Raw genomic sequence first — 13,563 nt, forward strand, 5'->3', positions numbered from 1 at the left:
GAGTGGACTTGTTTGTGATACTCTAAAGTTTTGTTTAAAAACTCTAGATGAATATTTGAAAGGGTTGGTGTTGAGTTAAAAATGTCCTGGCTTATTAATACAGCAGTAGGGAAGCAGTGGCTCTGAAAATGATTTGTGGGTTGTGGTGGATAATCAGCTGAACATGAGCTTCCCAGTGTCATGCCCCAGCCAAAAGAGCTAATGGGATCCTGGGGTGCATAAACAGGGGAATCTCAAGTAGGAGCAGAGAGGTTATTTTACCTCTGTATTGGTCACTGATGTGACCGCTTCTGGAATACTGTGGCCAGTTCTGGTGTTCACAATTCAAAAAGGATGTTGATGATTTGGAGAGGGTTCAAAGGAGAGCCATTAGAATGACTGACGGGTTAGAAAATATGTCTGATAAGTCTCAAGAAGCTCAATCTATTTAACTTAACAAAGCAAAGGAATAAATATTTAATAACAGGCTCTTCTATCTAGCAAAGAAAGGTATAATGCAGACCAACAGCAGATAGTTGAAGCTAGACAAATTCAGACTGGAAATACGGTACAGATTTTTAACAGTGGAATAATTGGAACATTTTACCCAGGGTCGTGGTGGATTCTCCATCCCTGACAATTTTTAAATCAGAGATCAGATGTTTTTCTAAAAGATCTGCTCCAGGTATTATTTTGGGAAGTTCTATGGCCTGTGTTATACAAGAGGTCAGACTGGTTGATCGCAGTGATCCCTTCTGGCCTTGGAATCTATGAAATACCTCTTAGATTATTAGAAATTAGAAAACGCTAAAAATCTTACTTTCATCTTTCGTGCTGTTGCTCATTTTAGGTAATGAAATGAGTAGTCTGTTTCACTTCCCTTTCTAGTCACTTTCTGGTCTTTGACACCACTCCATTAGCTGTTGAGCACTGATCAACGGAATAATATATAAAGTTGAAAGACTTGAATGTTTGTCCAGAAAAGGGATGATCCATGTGCAAGAAGAGTGTACGTACAGCTATGGCAGATGCATGTGCAATTGTCTGTTTTTGTGCACATTTTTTTCCCATGGATTTCCATCTTCTTGGCCAAACTTTCAGGTCTTTCAGTCTGATTTATTTTTTGTTGATTGGCAACTGACAACTTTTGATGTGATGTCTTTCAAGATGAATCTAAAGTTGGTGAATAGCCATTGAAGTATGCTATTTCAGCTTTTCTTTATTCGGGTCTTGTTCCCCAATTGTACCTGTCTGCAGAACGGATTCACCAAGCTCAAGCTGCTGCAGCAAAGGCCAAGAAAGCCCTCCAGCAGAAACCAAAACCTCCAGCCAAGACAGTAAGTTGCTTTGTGCAAGTGTGTGGCACAAAGAATACAGGGGATAGGATGGCTTTGTGACACCGAACTTTTCATCTTGAGGCTATTGGTTCAAATTCAGTTTGTCTATGGGGCTTCAAATCATTACCATCTCTTTGGAGTTAAATTCACACACACAGAATGAATTGGTGAGTCTCCATCCACTTCCCAGTGGACAATTGTCCATGCTACAAAATCCACACCACAGTTGGCACTAATAGTCATTGGTGGTGGTGGTGGGCTCAGCAGAGAGGCCAATGAAATGGAATTATGCATCCTTCCCTAGGTTGAGGTTCATTGGCAGGATGGTGTGTGTTTAACACTTGTCCTGCCATTACCCATACTGAACTTAACCTATGGTTAAGTAGAGGACTTCATTCTCTAGGGCTGTCACTCCAGCATTTTTTATTTGCACTAAATTAATTTTTGAGCAAAATAATTGCTAGTTAGCAAACTAGCCAGTTGGCAGCAGGAGATGAGAGATTTTTAAGTCTGTCTGACATAGTGGAAATAGAAGATCTAAGAAATCTGCATATATCCACCACTACTGAAATGCAGTCACCCCTGAAAGCACCGGTGGCCAAAGAGCTGCAGTCACCCTGTGCCACATTGGGAAGGGAGGAGAATCATTAGCCTCTAACCTCAAGGTTCTGCTTTTATGGGAGGTGCTTTAAGGGCTCATTTACATCCGCACAAAGAAGCGTGCCTCCATTTTTAAGGGCTCACCCACAATATCCCTGCGCAATGAACTACTGCGCTTGTTTCCATAGGGACTCTCACTCCAGTTGTACTTTTGTTGCAGAAGTCTAGTAGCAAGGAGAGTTCAGTGAAAGTGTTCCCCAGCAGCATTTCAGAGCCAAGCCAGCTGAGCCTCAGTGACTCCAGCATGCCACCAACCCCTGTGACTCCAGTGACACCCACCACACCGGCATTGCCAGCCACACCCATTTCACCTCCTCCAGTCTCTGTGGTTAGCAAGACTGTTCCAAGTGTTGGACCGGAGCCAGCTAAGCCAAGCCAAAGGTAATGCTTCCCCTGCGCTCCTCTATGTTCCAGTATTAGCAGAGAACAAGTTCAATTCATGAACTGTGGGCCCTGTTGGTCTCTCTTGTTGTCTGTCTTTATAGCTTCATTAACCCACTGACTTTCCATTTCTCCGTAGCGTTCTCTTGGTGTCATCTCCTCCCATGCCCCAGCTTGGGACGCTGCTCTCCACAGGTCAGAGTGCACAGACGCAGGCTGGGCCACAGCCGCCTCCAACCAGGGTGGTAAGCCATACCGCCGCCTCCTCAGGACTCCCGCAGGTCCGCGTGGTCACTGCGCAGTCCAGCCTCCCACCTGTGTCTCAGCAAGCCCCAGTGGTGACGCAGCAGCAGCAACCTGCCTCAGTGCCTCAGATCCGTGCGACAGCCACACAAACAAAAGTACCACCTCAGGTGAGAATAGCCATGTAGAAATGGTGAGCCAGCTCTCAAATACTTTTCACTCTGATAGATCTCGTAGCACTTTGAAGATAATATATACAAATCACTCACCAGCTGCTAACAAGCAATCTCATCTGAGGTGGAACAGTTTTCAAGGAGGAAAGTGATGAATGGAGGCGCATGGGTCAGGGCAGGGAGAAGGGTCCCAGGTCCCTTGGACAGTGTGCCAGCGAGTGGCAGAAGGGCACAATGGGGAAGTGAATATCTTGCCCGTGACCATGCATCTTTTGCTTTCACTTTTTATGTTAGGCTGTTATGACCGTACCAGTGAAAACCCAAACCAGCCCAGTTCACGTGCAACGGCCAGGTGCATCTGTGACAGGACAGGCAGGTATCGCTGTGACAGCACTCTCTGCAGCATCCAGCCCCACTGCAAAGCCAGCAACCAGCTCTCCAGGCAGCTCTGCACCAACCTCCTCCTCTTCCACTACTGTCATCCAGAACGTAGCTGGCCAGAATATCCTTAAGCAGGTGAGAGGCACAAATGGGGAGCTGGACTGTGACTCGCTCTTCTATTCCTTTTAGCTTAACAGAGGGCTTAGGTATCCAGATGTCAAAGGCTAGTGGAAAACTATAGCAAGTCCATTACCACTGGAAGGTTTTGTTGCCTGTGCAGGTTCAAGCAGTTGAAGGCTTGCTGTATTTGGACCATGTTTTCAAATTCCAGTGTATGCAAGTGGTCACACTGCAAAAGTAGATGTGGGGTGTGCATGTGTGGAACATGCAGACACCAAATGGACATTTTTGACCCCTTTGGTAACCAGATGGATCGGCTTGGATGTTTCTTCCTGAGCTTGACTGAAGGGGAACTAGTATCTATCATCCTTCAATCTCTTGTATGGTGTGTGAGGGGAGGAAAGAGGTGCCAGCTAATGAGTCTTTGACACCATTTCCAGCAACACAGTGCTCTCTAGAACCTTTGTTGGAGAATTGGTTCAATTCTGATGGGGGAAGAGGTAAAAAGAGCAGCATCTGCTGAGTAATATCAGCCTGTTGGGAAGTTTTGTTTGTGTCCAGCTGCGTCTCAGGCTATTTCCTCACTGGATATAACAGGATTGTGCCTCTTTGGTTTTCCAGGTGGCTATTACAGGGCAGCTTGGTATGAAGACCCAGGCTGGAAGTGGCATCCCACTCACAGCTGCTAACTTCCGGATCCAAGGCAAGGATGTGCTGCGCCTGCCTCCTTCTTCTATCACCACGGATGCCAAGGGACAGACTGTGCTGCGCATCACCCCAGACATGATGGCCACCCTTGCCAAGTCCCAAGTCACCACAGTTAAATTGACTCAGGACCTCTTCACAGCAGCCGCTGGAAGCAGCACTAGTGGGAAGGGCATCTCTGCAACGTTGCATGTGACATCCAATCCTGTCCAGTCTGCTGATTCCCCAGCCAAGACTAGCACAGCCACTTCTGCTTCTCCCAGCCCTGCTGGGACCACGGTGGTTAAAATGACATCTGACTTAAAGACTGCGGAGTCGACCAGTTCAGCTTTCAGACTGATGCCTGCTCTGGGCATGACTATGGCAGATCAGAAGGGCAAAGCCATTACTACAGTGGCATCCACTGAAGCTAAGCCAGCTGCCACCATAAGATTTGTGCAAGGACTGGGGGTTATGCCACCGAAAACAGGGCAGACTATTACTATGGCCGCTCATGCCAAGCAAGTGCCCTCTTCTTCTTCAGTGAGCATACCTGGCACAGTTCATACCTCAGCTGTTTCTTTACCAACCATGAGTGCTGCGGTGTCCAAGGCAGTTGCTGTGGCCTCCGGGGCAGCTGGCACTCCAATAACCATAGGAACAGGAGCCACTGCTGTGCGGCAGGTACCGGTGAGCACCACAGTCGTATCCACATCCCAGGCAGTAAGTAGTTCACGCTGTCCCTTGTGGTTGGGGTGAGAGAGGATAGTCTCATTCCCTCTTTCTGCTGAAACAACATCCCAGATCCCTCTTAATTAGGGCACTAGCTGAACTTAAAGCATAGAGCATTTAAGGACTAACCAGCTCATAAGAGTTACACAGTGACTGCTAAGCAGCATTGTGCCAGGAAGTGGGATGGCTTCTGGCCACTAGGAGGCAGGTTCAGTTAGGTCATTTGCCCCCTCTGTTGGTTCCCAACCCTGCCCTCAGGCCAGGAGCTTGCAGGTTAGAATTGGGTGAGAAGCAGGAAGGCGCCCTCGTTTGGTAAGTGTGTGGGTTATGGAGTAAGATTTAGAGGGGTGGGAGGGGTCTTACCCATCCCAGTCCCATACCAGTGGTCAGAAGGTTGGTAGAGTTCCTGTGTCAAGGAGAGTGGCGAAGGGGAGGGAGATGGGAGCTGAATTTACTTTCCTCCTCCCATTTCAACAAAGAACTGTTTTAAAGATAGGGTCTCACAGGTCTACCCTACTTGGGAGCTCAACTGTAGAAAAGTGGATACAAGTTTATAAAGCATGCCAGTCATCGGTAACCAATGTTGATGGGAAAAGGTACAAAAGGGAGTTAAGAGAATCAGTTTAGCAGATTAATCCTTTAGTCTAAGGATAACCCATCTGTGGCTGCAGTTTATAGTCTTTTTTTTTTTTTTCCCACCCCCCCCCCCCAATCCCAGATAGGCCTCCTTAGTCTGGACAAAATTCAGAACCAAGGTGGGCTGCAGGGAGAAGACTTGATGCTGATTTTTCCAAACTGTCAGCACATTATTTCAACTTGATTTTCAGCCCCAGCAAAATATCCTTACCTAGATGGCAAGCAAGGCCCCATGTACTCGGCGAGCTGGGTGGAAATTATGTGGGAAGATCCCTGGATTCTGCAGTCCACCAGGGCAGCAGGCTGGAGATGCCTTGTCAGCTTCAGATAAACTGAAAAATTTGAGGTTTTCACTGATTTCAATATGAAAAGGAATAATCCAGTCACTGCAGTTTTCCATCCAGTTCAATTTGATGATCAATTCAGCATATTTTATGCTGCCCGACAAAGTTGATTTTTTTAATATGCTAAAGAATTTTATATAAAAGTTGCATAACTATTATAGAAGCTGTTGCAGAAGCTAAAGGTTGGGAAGCTGGGTAAGGTAGGGTACGGATGCGATTGTGGGCATCAGAGGCAGTATGAGAGGCAGTCAGTGTGACAGTCCTGTTACCTGGATGTTAAAATGATCAGCAGTGAAATAAGTAGATTTGACAATAACATTTCCACCTTTAAATTCAACATCAATACTTTACTGAGGTGAGTGGGGACAGTTTGGAGTTCTCAGATCCCATCGTTTCAGGCTCTCGGCAGACTCCGGAAGACATCACTGCATTGGTGTATTCTTGGTTTATGTTTGGAAAGTTTTCTTTGCAACCACAAAGGCTAGAAACCATTTTTGTTTCTAAGCATCAGAGGGGTAGCCATGTTAGTCTGGATCTGTAAAAGTGGCAGAGAGTCCTGTGGCACCTTAGAGACTGACAGACGTACTGGAGCGTAAGCTTTTGTGGGTGAATCCCCACTTGGTCGGGTGCATTTTTTGTTCTTTGTTTTTAATGGAGGCTTATAGTATAAAATGTGATTGTGCAGCTAATACCATGGCTGTAGAACCTTGAAATATGCTTGGCCTTGGCTAAAACCTGCCTTCTAAACATTGTTGGAGAGGGTCTTCCTTCTCATGTTACGATAAGTTTTCTCTGTGACAAGTTTGTCCCTGCTGCAATAGTGGCGTAAAATCCTGTATCTTCTCACTTAGCCACACAAGCCTCTTTTGCGCCTGATAAGATTCTCTGGAGCATGTACCTCCTGTAATGGCATCAGCTTTGGAATTTCATGAGGTGCTGCCTGCGTTGAGCTGGGAGTTCAGTAAAAGTTAACACTAGCCCTTTTTGAGTTTTGATGCCCAAAGATAAGCACCTGAAACAATATCTCTGTAAAGGCAGCTAAATAAATGGTCTGATGACAACTTTAGGCTCCCAAATGTTAACAAAACAACCCTTCCCTGAGAAATGATGCTGTGGAGACATAGGGGTGAGCAAGCTGTGAGGTGGGGTGTGTAGGGTGCATTTTAAGGAGCCAGAAATGAGAGACGGATTTCATTAGCAAAGCCGAGAACTGCTGTCGCTTTCTACACCAGGACTGCAAGTGGCACCTGTATGTTGCCAGGCTCTTCACTGAACTCCCAATATTGTCGTCTATTCTTCCACTTCCCTAGGGTAAACTGCCAGCTCGAATCACTGTGCCGCTGTCAGTGATCAGCCAGCCGGTGAAAGGCAAGAATGTGGTGACAGCCCCCATCATCAAAGGCAACCTCGGGGCCAAGTGAGTAATGTGCAACCTTCCAGTGAGCAGCATCTCGGTTTGTTGGATCTATCCTTCTCGCATAGAGAGCAGTTGGGTTCATGGAGATCTAGAAAGAGGCTGGATACACCACAATTACAGGAAATTTGAGGGGATATGCCCATCTTGCATGATCTGAACACGATTCCTGCTCAGTGCTCCAGAGGAAGGTACTTCCAGATCATTCCTCCAAGGCAGTGGAGGGCAATCTGCGGGCCACATGGGGCCCATCAGGGTAATCTGATTGTGGGCCGCAAGACATCTTGTTGACCTTGACCGTCGGCAGGCACCACCTCCCAAAGCTCTCTGGCCATGGTTCGCCATTCCTGGACAATGGGATCTGCGGAAAGTAGCAGGCCGCAGAGACATGCAGGCCGCCGCTTCCCGCAGCTTCCATTGGCCAGGAATGGCAAACCACAGCCACTGGGAGCTGTGTGGGGCCCTGCCTGTGAACAGTAAACGTCAGTAAAATGTTTCGTGGCCTGCAATCAGATTACCCTGATGGGCTGCAGGTTACCCACCACAGCTCCAAGGTCTTTGCCCTGGAGGAGAATTTGTTCCCTACTCTGAATTTAGCTATCAGCTTAGCTCTGCGCACATGAGCGAGAATCACCCTGATGAAGTATCTAATCCTATTCATGATCTGAGGCCCAGTCAACATGAGAAACTAGGTCACAAGTAGAAAAGGAGGACTTGTGGCACCTTGGAGACTAACCAATTTATTTGAGCATAAGCTTTCGTGAGCTATAGCTCACTTCATCGGATGCATCCGATGAAGTGAGCTGTAGCTCACGAAAGCTTATGCTCAAATAAATTTGTTAGTCTCTAAGGTGCCACAAGTCCTCCTTTTCTTTTTGCGAATACAGACTAACACGGCTGCTACTCTGAAATAGGTCACAAGTGTAACTGCATCAACATAGATCCCATCAGCATGCAAGTCATGGTCCATTTTAATTTCTAGATTCCTTGTCGCGTTACTCTAGCCAGCACATCCAGGGCAGGAAATTCCACATGCTGATTGCATTCTGCATTATCTAGGAGGGTGTTTCATTACCCACCATCTGGTTAGACTAACGCACGGACAAGAAGCAGGGGTAATCCTCAGAGCTGCCGGTGTTGCAGTCAGATGACTAGCATGCAGTTCCTTCCGCCATGCAGCATGGTGAATGTTAGTATAACCTATTTGTTCTAACCTCTGTCAATATAGTCAAATGAAAAACTTAATGCCAGTGCTAAATGAGGTCAGTGGCTTTCATCTCAGCAGCTGAAGAGCAGTTTAGTCACTGAAACACACATACTTTCTTACAAAATCAGCAGTTACTGCATTTAGCTAAGTACAGGTACGCTACAACAGAACCATATTATCATTTGCATTTCCAGTTACTTTTGAAAATAACCAGAATTTGGTAGTTACTCGTAAATGCCAGGGTGGTCCCATTGTCTCACTCGGAGCTAAGTCGGGAGCTGCATGCAGGGCTATATGGGGAGTCCTAGGTTGTGTCACTGAGTCCAGTTGATTCAGCCCTCTGCATCACTATTAACCTCTCAATTGGTTTCTGTCTTTAGCATCAGTGGACTGGGTCGGAATATCATCCTGACTACCATGCCAGCTGGGACAAAACTGATTGCTGGGAATAAACCAGTGAGCTTCCTGACAGCACAACAGCTACAACAGCTCCAGCAACAAGGCCAGGCCACGCAGGTAAGAACTATAGGTCTGCCCTTTCCCTCTTCACTGCAGTAGCATCTCCATGAAGGTCTTGCTATTGAAGAGACAAGGTTCCATGGACATTGGTACCCAATCTGCAAATGTATGTCTTTGGTGTTTGCATTGAGCATATTTAGTTCATCTCCCCACTTCTATTTGTATAGCATCTGGATTTATTTTGTTTTAAATTTTAACAAAATGAGCTGCTGGATAGTAAGGATGAAGAAAAAGAACGGTATTTAATGTCAGCCAGCTTTTCTCCCTCTGCGGTGACTTAGGGCTAAAAGGATTGTATCTTATATTTACTGATACTTTTACACTTCTCTAGCACCTTCCAGCCAGAGATCTGCAGCTTGAACTCCCTCTGTCTCCTAGGGCAAATCACATCAGTCTTTGTGCATCAGTTTCCCATCCATAAATTCAGTATCATAATAGTGACTGGGAAGTTGCAGGGTACTTTGAGACCCTGTGATATGAGGCCTGCAGAAGTCCAGAGTATCTAACAGATCAAATGCCTTTGTTTGGAAAATCTGAAAGCTGCTGAGATTTGGGATTTTATTCAAACTGGTAATGAATCCTTTTTCGCTAGAATCTGTCTCTTACCCCACCACCTGTCCCTCTTCCACTGCACCGTCCCAGACAATCACTGGATGCTTTGAACTTGCTGGTGACAAACTGTGCAGTCAGTGGCTTTCAGTATTGCTCGTATGGGTGACTTTAGGACTAACTTTAATGCTGGCTGAGACTGAATCAGGTGAAGTCTTTGCCCTGAATTAATGCTGCTGGCCCATTGGGATTGATGCTGTGCATGCAGTGTGATATGCTCTGGTGTGAATTAAATGCTCTTTCATTTCAAACAGGTGCGAATTCAAACAGTATCGGCCTCCCATCTCCAGCAGGGAACAGTGTCGGGCTCTACCAAAGCAGTCTCTACTGTTGTTGTGACAACAGCGCCATCTCCGAAACAGACACAGGATCAACAGTGAACATCAGCTGTGAAAAGAAATCGCTTTCCAAGAGTTTCCCTGGCCTTATTCTCCTCCCCCTGTCCGTCACCAGTCAGGGCTTCTTAGGTGCCAAGACAGACCATCCAGAGATTGGACTGGAGCCCCACCTGTGCCAAAAGCAAAACATGACTTGCCTGGAGGCAGAATTGTGGTAGCCAGTGGAAACCTCAGTACAGCAACACAAGACTCTGTACTTAAGAACCTAAACATCTCAGTCCAGAGTTGCAAAATCCAGCTCTAAGCAGTGGCTAATTGGAGATTTTACTATGCGTCTTTATTCTCTTCTCATTCTAATTGCCCTTTTTGCAAATGGCAGTGTCCCTTGCTGTAATTGCATTATGTTCTGGGTTAGCCTCAGGCAGTCAGCCTGGGTTCTTCCTTTACCAGTGAAACTTGCTGCTAGGGGAAGCGGGATTCGGTGACTCTCTGAAGTCATGGACAAGCTTCATTCTTGGTCTTGAAGTCCAGCTGTCAGTTCCCTTTATATCCTGTAGAGGTGGCTGTATTTGGTGGCTGATTTTATTTTTGTGGCTTAACCTGTATGTAATGCAAATTCTATATATTTATTTATTTTATAACTTTTTAAGACCTCTGCTTTCACTTCCCAACCCACCACTTCCCAACTACCACCACCATCTCAGATTTCTGGAGAAACTTTCCCTTTGTTATCCTTGCAAAGGCCAGATAGAAGAGTTCTGTCCCATAGCATGCCTGATGAAGAAAACCTCTGCTGTAAAATAGCTAATAACTATTGGTGAGAGGGAATCTGCATGTCTGAGAGTCTGGCTGTGAATGAGCTCAGAGCAAGGACATGGGAAGAAAAGTCTGCCAGGGAATTTCTCTTCTTACATTTCTCAGTGACTGAATCATCAGCCAGAGAAGACGGCCTCTTTAAAAGGAAAAGAGAACAAGCCTTAAGTTTTGTCCACGCTGCATTCACTCTGACTCAAGCAGGAGAAGTGTTTTTACTTTTAACCCACGTTGATGCTGGCCTGGCCTTATTTGATTGTTATCTATCTCCGATTTTTAGCTTGATATGCAACTTGTTGGGATTGTGCATGTTACAGATCAGGAGATGAACTGACTTCTGCTCCGAACTCTGACATCACTGGAATGCTTTCTCTGAATGAGTCTAGAAGAAGTGTCAGGGTACAAAAAAAATAAAAATGCAGAAAGCAGTTTTATTTACAACCCATGCTCCAGAGATCTAACTGCCCTCCCACTTAGATTGAACCTGCCATCTCCCTTCAATTCTAGACAGACGATTTCATTTTGGTAAGGAAAGAGTTCTGTCATACTGTTGTGAAATGCAGTGTGATCATCTGATCTGCTAAGGGCTAATAGATACTGTTTGTCTACATTTATAAGGTTTCTTTAACATTGTTCCTCTTTTTTTTTTTTAATGCACTGTTTTTGCCTTTGATTGATACCATCACTGAAGTAGTCTATTTAAAAAGGAAAGCCCTGCTGTTCACCATCTTCCAATGTTTCGCTGAATTGTTGAGGCTCGATTCTGCTTGAAAGCCTCAGTTGTAGCTAGTCATTGCTGGCTCAGGTACTGTTCATCCAGGCAGCATGAGGCTTTTGATAGAATTTAGATTGAGATCTTGTATGTCACGCACTTTTTTTTTTAAATGATAGCCAACCCACTTGGGAAAATCAGATGCAAAAAATATATCAAGAGGCAGATGGCAGCTGCATTTGAGCAGAACTAGGTACCTAAATGCAGCATTTTAAAATATTCTCTTGAATCATTGTTTGTTTTTTTTGTGCACTTAACAAGATCTGGAAAGATAAAGCGGCCTTTCCGCCCCCTTCTTCATATCAGTCACTTCCTGCATCTTTGTCCCTTTTCCTTCAGAATGGAGAATAGGAAGCCTTCTGGTTTTGAAGCTGAATTCTTTAACCCGAGTTTAGCTCAGTCAGGTAACCAAAGCTAGTCAAATATAGAGCTAAACTGAGGTGCTATCCACAATACACCTGAATTTTTTATATATATAAATCTTATCCCAAATCAGGGTAATCCCCATTTGCTAGTCACATTTAACAGTTATGTCTCAGGCCTTGGAGACTTGCAGAATGTCTTTTTTACAGTGTGCAGCTCTGCAGCTTTCGTGTAGCCTGTTACTGGTAATTAGATGTGGTTTGTAACTCTGGAACTCATGGCATTACACAGGGGGGAAAAGCTGTACTCTAGCATCAAATCAGATACCCTCTGTCATGCAGAAGGTAGGGTTTACTCAGGGCCAGCCAGGCTCCATTAAACTCCACCCTCTTGAACCCTTGCCACCATTATTTTTGATGGTTTTGGGCTTGTTTTCCTTTCAGCAGCTGGTGCCACAGATAAGTTATTTATATCTGTGTGGTGGTAGCACCTAGAACTTACGTGTGAAGGATCGGGGCCCTGTTGTGTTGGGCACTGTGTACACACAGTGGAAAGATGGCCCCTCCCCCAGAGAGTTTATAGTCGGTTTAAAACTGACTCATCCACTCAACATACTTGGGGTATCCATGCAGCGTTCATCGGCTCTACCCGCCCAGGGAGAGTTTGAAAGCCATTTTCACCAAACAGAGTTCTCAACAATTTGTTTGTTTTTGTTTTGTTTTTCGCCAAACCATTCTAGCAGTTTAGACAAATGTTCCCTTTTCCTGTGCTATTTCTAGGTTTGGCACAATTCACTTTTTAAAAAATTTCAATGGATAATTCAATATTTATCTTTAAGCATTTTTTTCCAATTTTTATCCATTTAAATTTTCATAGTTATGGGAAATCATGGGAGGGATCGGACAATATTTTAATGATGTTGATATTCAAAAGTTTAAAGCTTTATAACCAATAAAACACCAATTGTCAATATGTCAAAATGTACAAAGTAAATATCCTTAAATCAAACTTTAATACATTCTCAAGCAGCACTTTTCTTTCTTTGCCTCTCTGAATACTTTGGTTCTCATCAGTGGAATTTTGTGCGTGTGTGTGTGCGCGTGTGTGTACAGTGAAGTTAGAGAAACAAGATGGGTAAGATAATAACTTTTATTGGACCGACTTCTGTTGATGAGGGACAATCTTTCGTGCTTACATAGAATTCTTGTTGAGGTTTGGGAAAGTGTTCCCCCACAGGTGTTATGGTGTTTCTGTCTTTTATCATTCTTCTGTGTGAGTTCTTTGAGAGCGTAGTGACAGTCTCGTTTCACCCACGTAGTTGTTGTTGGGCATTTCTTGTACTGGATGAGGTACACCACATGTTGTGATAGGCATATGTAGGCTCATGGATCTTGAAAGTTGTGTTTTGGGGGGTGTTGATTATCATAGCAGTGGAGATGCATCTATAGGTTTTGCACCTGTTCTGGCAGGGTCTGGTGCCACTTTGAGCTTGCTTCTGATGAGCTTGGGGGGTTGTTTGAAGGCCTGAAGAGGGGATTCAGAGAAGACTTCTTTCAGGATGTGTTCCCCATCGAAGGTGGGTTGTAATTGTTTGTTTGATTTCCAGTGTGGGGTGGTCAGTGACGACTAGGAGTGTGCGTCGAAGGAGGTTTTATTTCTGTATTGAAGCAGGTTCTCCTGGGGTATTTGGGTGGCCTGTTTCATGATGCAATCTACTTCTCCGGTGGAGTGTCCCTCATCGGTGAAGGCATTTTTAAGTGTTATGGTATATATCCCAGACTTCCCTGTTGGAGTATATTTTGTGTTATCGAGGGCCTGGTTTCTTGGTGTTTTTGGGGTGCTTACTGGATCTGTGAAG

The 13,563-nt window shown here is 45.1% G+C and overlaps 1 protein-coding gene across 7 annotated transcripts in view; it reads left to right on the forward strand.

Moving 5' to 3' along the window:
* NFRKB (nuclear factor related to kappaB binding protein) overlaps positions 1 to 12,716 on the forward strand; it is a 35,630-nt gene extending 22,914 nt beyond the window's left edge. For all 7 annotated transcript variants that reach the window (XM_043500830.1, XM_043500832.1, XM_043500831.1 and 4 more), the window contains 8 exons: positions 1,237 to 1,316; positions 2,137 to 2,357; positions 2,497 to 2,770; positions 3,068 to 3,289; positions 3,896 to 4,681; positions 6,981 to 7,087; positions 8,672 to 8,807; positions 9,674 to 12,716. In XM_043500830.1, the coding sequence (XP_043356765.1) occupies positions 1,237 to 1,316; positions 2,137 to 2,357; positions 2,497 to 2,770; positions 3,068 to 3,289; positions 3,896 to 4,681; positions 6,981 to 7,087; positions 8,672 to 8,807; positions 9,674 to 9,799 (1,952 nt within the window). In that variant the 3' untranslated portion in view covers positions 9,800 to 12,716. The remainder of the gene's footprint in view (positions 1 to 1,236; positions 1,317 to 2,136; positions 2,358 to 2,496; positions 2,771 to 3,067; positions 3,290 to 3,895; positions 4,682 to 6,980; positions 7,088 to 8,671; positions 8,808 to 9,673) is intronic.
* The last annotated feature ends 847 nt before the right edge of the window (positions 12,717 to 13,563 follow it).

This window comes from Dermochelys coriacea, chromosome 22 (assembly GCF_009764565.3).
Source record: "Dermochelys coriacea isolate rDerCor1 chromosome 22, rDerCor1.pri.v4, whole genome shotgun sequence".
In the NCBI taxonomy this organism is placed as follows: domain Eukaryota; kingdom Metazoa; phylum Chordata; order Testudines; family Dermochelyidae; genus Dermochelys; species Dermochelys coriacea.